This window comes from Ipomoea triloba, chromosome 2 (genome assembly GCF_003576645.1).
Source record: "Ipomoea triloba cultivar NCNSP0323 chromosome 2, ASM357664v1".
Classification (NCBI taxonomy): Eukaryota; Viridiplantae; Streptophyta; class Magnoliopsida; order Solanales; family Convolvulaceae; genus Ipomoea; species Ipomoea triloba.
The window spans coordinates 3,108,971-3,122,072 of record NC_044917.1 but is presented as its reverse complement, the minus strand read 5'-3'; the positions used below and the strand labels follow the sequence as shown (position 1 = coordinate 3,122,072).

Sequence of the window (13,102 nt, the reverse complement as noted above, 5' to 3'; positions counted from 1 at the left end):
AATAACTCCCTAATGCTTTTATGAACTACAAATATTTTGTTTTACTTTATATATTTTCAAATATATATTATTACTTTATACTCCGTATTTTATTAAAATATATTGGTTATATTATTTTATATTTTAATATGTAAACAAACCTATTTAAATTTAAAACTATTTAAATTTTATGAAGATGTCATTTTTAGTCTTTTTTACATTTATTATCTTATCGAAAAACTAATTTTATCAAACACTTTTAAGCATAACAGCTCTTCAAATTTCAAGCATAACAGCTCTTCAAATTTCAATTTCTAGAACTTTTCTAAGTACTTTTCTAAGTTTCAGTTAAATTTGCCACTATCATTCTAGCAAATGCACCCTAATTCTATCTCCTAGTGAAGAAAATGCCTTAGATTCTCAAATCTCAATGACAAATTTTCCGATAATGTTAAATTCTACGGTTTTTATACCCATGTAAAGTAATAGTTGTCGTGGTCCACGGGGAAGCAATAGACAAATTTCAGAAGCTAAGATAACCAACAAAGAATAGCCACATACATAAATAAACTCATCATCTCATTCGTCTCAGTCTCAACCCTCCAATCATGAAGAAAGCTGAGCTTGTCTTCATCCCCGCACCGCTGGTAGGTCATATTGTCTCCATTGTTGAGCTTGCCAAGCTCCTTCTAGACCGAGACGACCGCCTATCCATTACCGTGCTAGTTATAAAGCAACCGGCGGACCCTATTGCCAACACCGTCGTCCAACAAGTTGTCTCCGCCGATTCCAGAATTCGCTGCTTTAACCTTCCGGAGATGGAGCCGCCGCCGGAAGAAATGATTCTCAAGGTCCCGGAGAATTACCTTTCCGCTTATATAAAAAGTCATAGGTCACATGCCAAACACGCGATTGTTAATAACGTGCTCTCGTCGGATTCCGGCGAGTCGCCGGCGCTCGGCGGGATTGTATTTGATTTGTTCAGTAGTTCTATGGTTGACGTGGCGAATGACCTCGGTGTTCCATCTTACCTGTTTTACACCTCCGGCGCCGGGTTTCTCGGGGTAAATCTTTACCTCGTGATCCGGGAGAGACTCGGTGGAAGAGAATACACGTTGGCCGACCCGGACTCGGTGGTTTCCACGTTTGCCTCGCCGGTTCCGGCGAGAGTTATGCCTACGTTCGCGTTCATCGAGGAAGGTTACAGAGTATTTGTCGAACATGGCAGGAAGTTAAGAGAAACAAAGGGGATGATCGTAAACACGTTTGCAGAATTGGAACCATACGCGGTGAAAGCTTTAGGATCCGACCCGGATCTGCCCCCGGTTTACACGGTCGGGCCGCTGCTCGCGCCTCAGAAGGAGCACGCAGGGAAGGAGGAAATCATCAACTGGCTCTCGGAGCAGCCGCCGTCCTCGGTGGTGTTCCTCTGCTTCGGAAGCCAGGGAGGCTTCGAGGCGCCGCAAATACACCAAATCGCGACGGCGCTCGAGAGGAGCGGCCACAGGTTCCTCTGGTCGATCCGCCGGCCGTGGTCCTTAACTAGCTCCGAGCGAGCCGGCGACTTCACCAGTTTCGACCCGATTTTGCCGCCGGGATTTGCGGGGAGGACCAGAAACAGGGGGAAGGTTTGCGGGTGGGCTCCGCAAGTGGAAGTTCTGGCCCACCGCGCCACGGGGGCATTCGTGTCCCACTGCGGCTGGAACTCCACTCTGGAGAGCATGTGGCACGGCGTCCCGATGGTGACGTGGCCCATCTACGCCGAGCAGCAGACCAACGCGTTTCAGTTGGTGAAGGAGCTCGGGCTGGCTGTGGAGCTGACGGTGGATTATCGGAGGGCGCAAGGCTCGGAGAATGTTGTAATGGCAGAGGAGATAGAGAGAGCAATTAGAAGCGTGATGGAGGCAGAAAATCCGGTCAGGAAAAGAGCTAAAGAGATGGGAGAGATGAGCCGGAAGGCTTTGAAGGAAGGTGGATCTTCGTTCATCTCTTTACAACGTTTGATTGACGACATAATTCATAACATTAAACTATGTTAATTATAGCTTGAAGCCAAATCATGCGTGCTGCAAAGTAAATCCCATGAAAATAAGCACACAATATCTACTTAATCCCACCCATTATTATTTTTTTTTTAATTTTTATTTTTTTTGGTGTCTTGAGGTACGATAATATATATTGTTGTTGTTTTAAATTTCTAAATTTCTCTTCAAAAAAGCTTAAATTTATTATTGAGAAAAATAACAAATAAACTCTTCACTTGAATGATATATGACCAGCTTAGATAATGCAAATTGGCCATTGCTCGGTCTGCTCCTACGGAGAGTTGACCCACTTAGTTGAGAATTACAAGTATTTGACATAATAATATTTTTTATATATAATTTAGTGGTGTAGGGGTTTAATCTATGCATATTGTTCTTTTGTATTCCACCAATCATTTGATCAAGGTTTTAGAATGAGGGGATTCAATTTAATATCAAGGTGAAACAAGTGTTGATTTTTTTTATTTTTTTTTTTGTAAATTTACAGGGTCTTTCTCTCCGTCCGTTTAACGGTCCGGGATCCACCTACCTTCGCTCCGGGAGGCACGGGAGCTGGCCCAGGGGGAATCGTCACTTGTGGGAAAAACAAGTGTTGATGCAATCACCAAATCCGTACACAAAATCAATATTTATTTGGCCAAAATGCAAAATGGTCAATTGATCAACCAACATGTTAGATATTAGGACATGTTTAATCGCTTGGCTACATATTCTAAATATGCCATATTGTCACTATCCAAAAATATATATTAAATAAATGTCGTTCTTATATAATATAACATGTAAATCAAATAAAAAAGGTATATCACACTAGAAATATTATGTGTGATGAATTCAATTAACGAAAATGGTGTTGGTGTTAAGTACTACGGAGTATATATCCTATAAACAAAATTTTCTTTTGGGCTTTTTAAATGTTTTTGAAGTCCACAACACATGTATATATATTGTATGACTTTAAAAAAATGTTTTTTTTTGGGCTTTCTTAAATAAATGTTTTTGAAGTCCACAACACGCATGTATATATATCATATGACTTCAAAAGTCACAGCCCAAATTCAAAAGAAAAAAAAAACATACAAATCATAACTTTTATTCATTTGTCTTTTTTTTTTTTTTTAATTTTTAAAATTCAACTCTAATAAGAATGATTTCAAAAAACTCTAATAAGAATGTATCATGTTAAAGAGTTTTAAGTCATGACTTATGATATAGTCTAACTTATTGTATGTAGAAGTGTGTAATATGGTTTTGATTCTCAAAATTAGATTAGTTCCCTTTACCTCCTCATAGACCTAAGGCGGATTCATAGGGTCCAAGATATAGTCTAGAAAATTTAAATTATTAACCAAAAAAAAAAAGAAATGTAAACTAAGTTTTTCTCTAAGTAAGATTTAAACTTTGTAGACAAAACACATGCCAAATCAAAATTAATCAATTCAAGATACTGAATGTCATATTTGGAAAGGAAAAAAAGTGCATCATTTCATTGTGAAAATTTAAAGTATCAAAGTTTTTTTTGAAGGAAAAGTATCAAAGTTAAATCTAAGTCTCCAACAAAATAGTTTCATAACACATACCATATATATTTTTACTAGGTAATTAATTAGTTTGTGTTTTTATTAATTGGTTAATCAGTCAGTGCCTTTACTAGTTAATTATGATTTACATTTGCTAGTTGTTATTTTATTTTTAATTAAAATTTTATTTGTACATTGAACTATTTAATAAATAAATAAAAAGTTTTAATTAAAAAAATAAAATAAAATAAAAATGACACATGTCAAGCCCGGAAGAATTAACCTACTAAACAAGTCAATTTGGACTCAATTGAACAATTTTACAAGTTAAAGAGATATAAATAGAATTTTATTATTATTTTTTACTTAGGGGACCTAATTGCAATATCTATTTCATAGACCAATTTAACCATTTTGTTCTAAAAAAACAAAAAATCCAAGCCACCTATTCACCCCATGACCGCATAGTAGTATATATACTAGTGTCACAAAATTTTGGCCACGTGATAGCAACCTAATCTACATGCAATCCGTGCTACTGAAACATTATGATGACATACATTTGCTCTTCGATCATGTGCACAATCCTACATTTTTTTTTCCAACCAGTTGAGGTTGTCTGGTACCGAGAAAGTGCAAAGGAAGAGTGGGCTTATAGATAAGGAAAAAGAAATCTGGGAGATTGTGGATACCTCACGGGCTCACAGCGAGTGTTGACTGCTGCATATAGGCGTTCACGGGCGGAATAGTTGAACTAACGTACGAACAGACAAAACAATCTCCATCTCCGATTCTACCACCGCGGGGTCTCGCCGACCAGATTCACTTGTCGTTTCTTTCGCAATTTTGAATTTCGAGGTCGCAATTGTTGAAAAAAGGGGCTTTAATTTGCAAATTGCCACTATCTCCTCCTGCACAAGACAAATGATGTTCTTCATTTTTCCTTGTCGCCACAATTGTTTTCTTCTTTCTTTTTCTTTGGTTTAAATCAATGCTAGGGCATGTATGTACATCCTGTGGTGTCGGCTTAACCCACCAAAATATCTAATATGATACTACGATAGTGAAAATTAGACCGCACATAGAGGTTTGTATTGATGTCACGTTCTAAAGAATAGATTGGAGTGAAAAGTGCCCGTAAGGGCAGCCTGAGTGGCAAGATCAAGACGCTCGCGGCTGTAAGGTCCTGAATTCGAAACCGTTTGTCACTCCTTGTGCTCCTTTGCCGGCTAGGATTTTTTTGGAGTAGTAAACCACATCACTAGAAAGATTTCGTACTACTACAGGTTTAATTAAAAATATGTTAGTCAGAAATAAGTTTATCTACTTGAATCTGTGATCTTTCAATATAAGAATCGAGCTTTTTGGCTCTGATACCAAATTAAAACATGTGTTCAACTAAAAGTCTAAACTGATAGTTAGACTGCACATATTATATTTATGCTCTCAGGTATTCTTGCCTTTTAGAAATTGAATTAGATCTAGCTAGTAAGAGTGATATAAGCACAATCAAATCATGTAAAGCAATGAAAAGGTATGTATGTGCAGTGACGGAACCACCCTGGGGGCAGTGGGGGCAGCTGCCCCCACTCACCCCCTCCCTATATAGCCTTGTATGTATATATGTATATATATATACATGTTTTAGATATAAATATATAAGATACATATAAAGGAACAAGGATTGGACAAGTAATGAAAAATCGGTTATGTTAAACTCATAAACGTTGGAGACATACTATGCATTGAGTGGAGTTTGATTCATCATATGCTGTGTAATAACTTGGACCAAAAATCCAAAAATGTTAGCAGGAGGGACAGTAACAACTCTTATATTTATTTATATTTACGTATAGGTTACGCATTTTCCATAAGTAAAAGCATTATCACACTTACCATCCACTTGCAATATTCTAGTGCCCAAATGAAGACACCAAGACAAACATTCACTCCCAATCAATGACCATGACTAACAGCTGCAATGAACTGACCATGCATTTTCACCCGTGATAAATTACAGCTAATTAATATAAATAATTAAAAGTTTTATTTCATATAATATTCGATATCTCATACTGTCAAACTAATACAGATTCTGCATGTTCAGATTGCACTGACAGGGTCTAATTCTTCTTTAAATTTGTTTAGCATATGATATTTTTATTGTTATAAGACTAATTCAGATTCATTTGGAGTTGTAGTGCCGATAAAGTCTAATTCTGCTTTTGTTTAAGTTGCACTAATATTGTAGATCTACCAACATAACATTGCATATAGCATATGTAACATTTTTATTGTTATAAGACTAATTAAGATTCAGCTAGAGTTGCACTAACAGAGTCCAATTCTTTTTTTTTTTAGGTTGCAAATATTATAGACCCACTAACCATGCATATAGCATTTGATATTTCTATTGTTACAAGAATAATTCATATTCAACTAGAGTTGCACCGGTAGAGTTTAATTCTTCTTTTGTTTAGGTTGCACTATTGGTACAGTAAATCCACCAACCTTGCATATAGCATTTGATATTTATATTGTTATAAGATCGACTAATTTAGATTCAGTTGGAGTTGCACCGATAGATTCTAATTCTTCTTTTGTTTAGGTTGCATTGATATAATAGGTCCACCGTACCAACCTTATCTATAGCCAATTGTTATATCGTGGACTAGGATTCACATTGCATTGTGGACCTTGATCCAATACACAAAATTTGACTTATATATAATTCATGTTCATAATACACATACACAATATGAGAGGTTGTGGGCTCGAACCTTAGTAGTGGAAGCAGTATTGACTCTTTGTGCTTCAGTATGTTGAGAAAGTAGTTAATAGATACTGCATTGTAACAGAAAAAATCCTTTCTCTATGGAGCAACTCCGGCTAAATATGAGTTAGTCTTATAAGAATAAAAATATCATATGCTATATATAAATGACAATTTATATCGTGGACCAGGTCCACAGTAGGTTCACAATACACTATGAACTTTAGTCCAATATACAAAATTTGACTTCATCAAGTATAGAATTCATGTTCATCGATCAAATCATTTGAGATTGTAGTTGTATTAATCATGCTTTTTTATTCTTATTGTGAGTATAATGAATGTTTAGTGGGCAAGTGTGGTCTATAAGAAGGACAATGTTGGTGGTTTGTGGCACTTGTCAAGATTCCTCTAATCTCTATTGAAGATGAAGAATCATTTGAGCAGAGTTTTGCTTCTTCTCCTTCTTCAATGGGGAAGTTTATTGGTTGCCCATGCATGCCCATACTGCCCTTACCCACCAGCTCCCCCCAAGCTCCACCCTAAACCACCACATCCCCCTAAGGTCAGGCCCCCCTACGTCCCAAAACACCCTCCAAAAGTTCACCCCAAGCCCCCGCCCTGCCCTCCAAAACCTCCCGTCGTCCACCCGCCGCACGTGCCCAAACCTCCGGTCGTCCATCCGCCGCACGTGCCTAAACCCCCGGTCGTCCATCCTCCGTACATTCCCAAACCGCCGGTCGTTCATCCGCCGCACATTCCCAAACCGCCGGTCGTTCATCCGCCGCACATTCCCAAACCGCCGGTCGTTCATCCACCGTACATTCCCAAACCGCCGGTCGTTCATCCACCGCCCATTGTCCCAACGCCGCCTGTCGTGACACCGCCTTACGTGCCAAAGCCCCCGGTGGTGACGCCGCCAGTACTTCCCCCGCCGCCGCCGCCGCCGCCAGTCGTAATAACGCCACCGCCGTACGTCCCAAAGCCGCCAGCAGCTACACCGCCGCCGCCGGTGGAAAAGCCATGCCCACCGCCTCCACCTCCAGTGCCGTGCCCGCCTCCGCCGCCGCCGGCGCAGCCAACGTGCCCGATCGACGCCCTGAAGCTGGGCGCGTGCGTGGACTTGCTGGGCGGGCTGATCCACATCGGCATCGGCGGCAGCGCCAAGGACACATGCTGTCCAGTTCTAGGTGGACTTGCAGGTTTAGACGCAGGAATATGCCTTTGCACCACCATTAGAGCTAAGCTTCTGAACATAAACATTATCCTCCCCATCGCGCTTCAAGTCCTCATCGACGACTGTGGGAAGACTCCCCCGGAAGGGTTCAAGTGTCCCGCCTGAGAGGGTAGATGATCACTACGTAATGAAAGAAGCTAGAACACCAGATCAGAATAAATTGAATTATGGGGTTTTCAATTCTTGCGTTGTACTGTCTACTAACACAAGGTGTTTTGTTTTTTGTTCATTCCTATCCAAACAGGATGAAAATTGTTGTTGTTTTTTTATATTATTGTAATTTGTAATCACAACTGTTGAGAATTATTTATAAAAAAAATATCAGCAGGAATTTATCTTTGCTATGATCATAATTGTTGGTATTAATTAATTGCCAAAATTTCAGTATTACTTGATTGCTATATATATATATATAAAATTCTTTTTTCAACAGCTTTTCTCCATAAATTTCATTGCCATAACCAATACCAAATTAAGAGAATACATTAAAAATAATAAAATTCTATATGTAAATATACGAGACCCCATTCTCTACATTTTCTCTCGTTTTTCAACGAAAAACCAAATTCCCCGTCGAGTTCAGGAACAATTTCTCTCATTTTTCATCCCCCCACCCAAAAAAAAAAAAAAAAAACGGTCGAGTTCAGGAACAGCTATGGAGGTATTATCCTAACATTATTAATTCTTCAAGAAAAGTAAAGGAAGACAGAATGTATGTAGTAACAGAAATCCGCATAGCTTGGGAATGGGAAATAAAAATAAGTTTCTTTTTCTTGCATGCAAATCATATTCTTTGAAATTAAAGATGATCATCCCATATCATTTCATACATAGATTCAAGACTACAGCTTTAATGTTACGCTCATGACTCACAACTAATAAGACAAGACAAGACTTAAATGACAAAAGTGAAGACTATCCCATTATGTCATTCTCCATGAATATCTTAACAAACAAAAAATCCACTTTCAAATTGCAAAGATTCATGTGTAGATGTGTCAAGAAATTAAAGACAGGCGGCTCTCAGGGACTTGTAAATACCCGCCACCCACCCTATTATCATCTTCGTCGTACCACAGTACTTTGTCCGCGTGGAGCTCCTGCAGCTTGTTGCTGAGGTTGTCCTCCATTAGCCTGTTCTTCGGCCATGTTCATAGCTTGGGTGATAGCATTCATGACGATAAGGCCAAGCGGGAGCAAATACATCCACTGAAACAAAGCATAAGAGAAACTCAGGTCATGTTTTGAACCACACACAAGGGGAGTATGAAGGAAGTATAAAGTGTTCAGTTATAAGTGTTCTCACGTATTTAGCCCAGAACGATTTTTCTGGAGGCTTTACTTCTTCGCCCTCTGCATTCTCGCCGATAATTTCTGTAAGTATTGGAGTTCTGTTCCAAAGAAGAAAAGTAAGAGTTCAGGAATTTTCACTCGTACAGAACATCTTACTTACCATAATTATCCAAATGGAAAATTAAATTTAGAATGTCCATGATACAAACAAGAGAAGATCCCTATCTATCCCACCTTAGAGTCTTACAGCAATGTATTACATAAATACATCAAATAAAGCAAAAGGGTGACAGGCTTGATAGGATACTACTTAATAAGTTCGGCATGTAGCAGATGTATGAAGTATAGCATATAGGGGACCTTACAAATACAGAATGATTGTAATTAATTCATAATATGATGATAATGGAACATGAACTAATTTATCCCAAAAAAAAAAAAAAAAGTAGCTTTGTGATGCCTTAGTTAAGTGACTGATGCACAAAGGGTAAAGAAACAATTACGAGGCAATATACCTGGGTGCCTGCTCACTTGTTTTTAATACTGTGTGCGAGTTAAAGGACCACTTCGAAGGCTGGGAAAAAGAAAGAAATTGCACATCAGATATTAAGTAAAATGGCAAACTATTAGGTAAGACGGCTTACTAGCTAGATACACCATATCAATGATGTTTAGATTGTATAACAATAATTTTTAGATTTTATTATAACGATGTTTATATCTATTGCCATAAATTTCTTATTAAAATGGGGAGCATTTAATTAAGTACGCTATTACCTACCTAACAAGAACTGAAGTAAAGCAAAGGTAAAAAGAAAAATGGAAAAGTGGAAGACAAACTAGTATTCAAAAAAAAGAAAAAAAAAGAAAACTAGTATGTGAATACAACATAACAACCACATTAAAGCTAGAATGTCCAGAAAGGGTATTGAAATCATCATGAAAGCTCGAAACTATTCACTTGGCATCATGAAAGCAAATGACAATGAACTCATTTGTTGCAAACATCAAAATGTGGATGCCTTGGTACAGCTCCTTAAAAGAAACAAGTTGGTTTAAGTTTTGTTTGTGCTAAAGAACATGTAAAGGTAACCCAAACTATTAGTGATTGATGTAAGTTGCATGCTTATTTTAGAAGACCCATTCATCCAACACTAGACAGAGGCATGATTATCACACAAGTGATGCAACACATGATGCAACTATGCAAGTATCAGCTGATAATGGAAAGATAAAAGCAACAGAAAAAAAGCCACTGGTTCTAGAAATGTCCATTTACTTAAGATTTGTTAGGACTTACAACTTTTAATGGTCGAGGATACTGGCAAGAACCAGGAGAACCATAATTAACACCAACAATGTTGACGCCGTCCTGCAATGCATATATGATAAAACAGATTTATTAAAAATGCAAGAATAGTACGTAGGTACTAATACAAATGATTGTGTAATTCTACATAAATTCTCAAGTCTACCCATCGTTAATTTCCAATTTTCCATGACAAGATATAACATAGTAATATTCCTAAAGTTCCAAAGGAGAGGTTTAGAGATGAAGATCCAGACCAGCATCTCTTGCCAATAGAATCAATGGCACATCTGGAACTACTGTCAGTTTTTTTTCATGAAAACATGCTGTGAAAAAACAATCAATAGTAATGTTCATAACATGATTCAGGTTTTATTACAGTAACTCACTACACTCTTGACTCTCCCACCCCAAAACTTGAAAAATAAATAAATGAAATCAGTAGAAGAAGTTAAAACTAATTTAGGATTATGTGTAGATAAAAATAGCACTAGAACTTTCTTGAGTTAGATATTACCATGTGTATGGCAAAGTGCTCATCCAAACCATCCCGTGGAAGACATCTCTGAAAGAGGAAGAAATTGGGAAATTATGCTTCCATAGGTATTATCACTCAAACAGAGACAATGGAAATGGGAAAAAAATCATAGTTTAAAACCTAATTGAGCCATTGAGGAAATCCAACAACATGGAGTTAGAATATGAGTAATATTAGTGTGTTTTGCATGCAAGCAGGTCAACAAAGCAGAAAAACCTTTCTTTAGCCCATTGAGTAAACTGCAGTCAAATATTTGAGAGATAGCAATTGCTAAGCAAAAACTAAAAGAGGAAAGTAACACCTCTGCTTCTTTGCAAATTGAATAGTAATTTTTCATTCAATTTCTCTTTTCCTTGAGCTTCTAATTTTGACTATATGTTCTCATCTGGTAGGAAATTTTCACTATTCAATGTTAATACTTTTCACTGTCTAAGGCTCAAAGCATTGTTTTGCACAGTGCAACTAATTGCCATTAGTAATGCAATTTTAACTTCTCTAAGCACATTTTCAAATAAAGAGATGAAAAATATATAATTTGGCATCCATATCTATGCAAAGATAAGCACCCAAATCTTTTATGCATTTATAAGACAAACAATATTGTTCCATAGCATGCATGCACAGTGGCAAACACGTGTAGAGTGTTTAGCATCAAACTTACAGCTTTTACTGAAGAAACTACATACTCCCTTCCAGTATGGCTCAACACATTGGATGGCAATCTTATGGTATAAAAGTCATCACTGTCCAAGAGTTTCTGCATGGCAGAATTAAATCATCAGAAGACACATTACAGACAGAATGAAGAAAGCTTCAGAATATTATACTAGATGAAGGAATTACTCTGAAATTCTCCTTCTCTACTTCAGTAAAAGCATTTCTGGAGAAGCGGAGTTTTGTGAGCGTCTGAGACATTGCATTTGAAGAAAGCATTAGCACATACTAATCATTGGAAGTGTTTCTAAGATATACTTGTGCATACATAGGCAAACACATAAATATATCTTTAGCAGAAAACTATCCTTGATACTCCAAGGCATACACAACTCTCATTAATTGGATTTGTCTGCCACATAGACAGATGGCATGCAATTGAAAGGATGGCATGGAGTTGATTGTTTGAATCTTGGAGGCCCTGGAGTATAAACTACAGGGCCCCTCTCTGTAGAAAAACTTTAATTTCTTCTTTTTTGTTTTTAGGAAAAACGGAATTTGATTCTGTAATTCTTTTGAAGGAATACACCTCTATGAACTACCCTGGGTTTGCATGCAAACAATATAGCTTTTCCTGTCCTTTAAATTTGTTTATGGCTTGAAATAGTGCTATTTCCTCAGAAGTTATAGCCTTCTATCCTAGGGCTTTCTTTCTAACAACTTACTTTAATACTTCTGATCTGAGTGAACTACTTCCTATTGCAATCTATGCAAATTGCAAATTGATAAACACCATCCTCCCTCGGGAAAATTGAAAAAATATGAAAAGAACTATTGCAGTTACTTCGAAATTCGCCTATAGAATTTAATCTCCGTAATTGTCCACGATCACAAAAGTAGTGACAAAAAAAAAAAAAAAAAAAAGGAATCAGCAACTATTGCATTAGAATAAGTTCCAGATTAATTGTGGCGTAGATATAAAGAGATGATTTGGAAGGGGCGAAGGAACCTGGCCGCCATGAGAAGAGGTCTTCAGGCGAGCAGTGAAGGCGCCGGCGAGTGAGAAATCGGAGCCGCCGAAGGAGTGTTCCAAGGAGAACTGGACCTTGGAATCGCCGTCGGAAGCCGAGGACTTCTTGCGGGGGGAGTGAACTTGAGAAGGCGGCGGCGGTGATGCGGTGACCTCATCTCGATGGGGAGATCCGATCTCTACCCCACCTTCGAGACCGAAATCTTCATCGTCGACGAGGAGCTCGTCGGACTGGAAACTCAAGCACGTCTTCTCAGTAGCGGCAATCAACAGCAGCAGCAGAAGAAGAGCACTGGCCGGCGTCGGATACTTGATTCTCATCCTTTTTGCCGAACTGACCCCGCTGGAATGGAAGAGTAACACTCAGCTTCCAACACTGCGTCCTATCCTGCGTATGATGACTACTAATTAAAACCCAAGTAAAAGTATACAGAAAAATGATAAGTGTATTGTGTACCCTAGGGGTAAGATTATTTTAATGGTAGGGTAATGGTTTTACTATTGAATAATGTATACTAATAGTGTCATATCACAGTTCGATTGAGTCATCTCAGTCAAGTTAGATGATTCACAGTTTGGTCCTTCTGTTTAGAGCGGCTCATGGTCCTTCTGTTTGGATTTCGTCTATTCCTCCATGTCTTGAACCTTTGATTTAATGAATTGAAGTTGCTTTGTTTTTCAAAAAAAAATAAAAAATTAGACATTCAATTCATTAAAAATAGAT

At 37.9% G+C, this 13,102-nt stretch overlaps 3 protein-coding genes across 3 annotated transcripts; 2 read left to right on the top strand and 1 right to left on the bottom strand.

Annotated features, from left to right (window-relative positions):
- Positions 1-470: 470 nt before the first annotated feature.
- Positions 471-2,887, top strand: LOC116005915 (UDP-glycosyltransferase 71A15-like). The gene is made up of 2 exons (XM_031246150.1): positions 471-1,950; positions 2,512-2,887. The coding sequence occupies exons 1-2, from the start codon at positions 588-590 to the stop codon at positions 2,532-2,534; spliced, it is 1,386 nt and encodes a 461-aa protein (XP_031102010.1). The 5' UTR covers positions 471-587; the 3' UTR covers positions 2,535-2,887.
- A 3,800-nt stretch (positions 2,888-6,687) lies between these two features.
- On the top strand, positions 6,688-7,920 carry LOC116007125 (36.4 kDa proline-rich protein-like). The gene has a single exon (XM_031247728.1). It carries the CDS (start codon positions 6,745-6,747, stop codon positions 7,657-7,659), a length of 915 nt encoding a protein of 304 aa, XP_031103588.1. The 5' UTR covers positions 6,688-6,744; the 3' UTR covers positions 7,660-7,920.
- Positions 7,921-8,302: 382 nt separating this feature from the next.
- On the bottom strand, positions 8,303-12,782 carry LOC116011367 (ER membrane protein complex subunit 10). Its single transcript, XM_031250926.1, has 8 exons — positions 12,358-12,782; positions 11,538-11,600; positions 11,356-11,451; positions 10,674-10,721; positions 10,148-10,219; positions 9,363-9,421; positions 8,861-8,945; positions 8,303-8,763 (listed from the first exon to the last, which is right to left on the bottom strand). Exons 1-8 carry the CDS (start codon positions 12,697-12,699, stop codon positions 8,614-8,616), a joined length of 915 nt encoding a protein of 304 aa, XP_031106786.1. The 5' UTR covers positions 12,700-12,782; the 3' UTR covers positions 8,303-8,613.
- Positions 12,783-13,102: the final 320 nt, after the last annotated feature.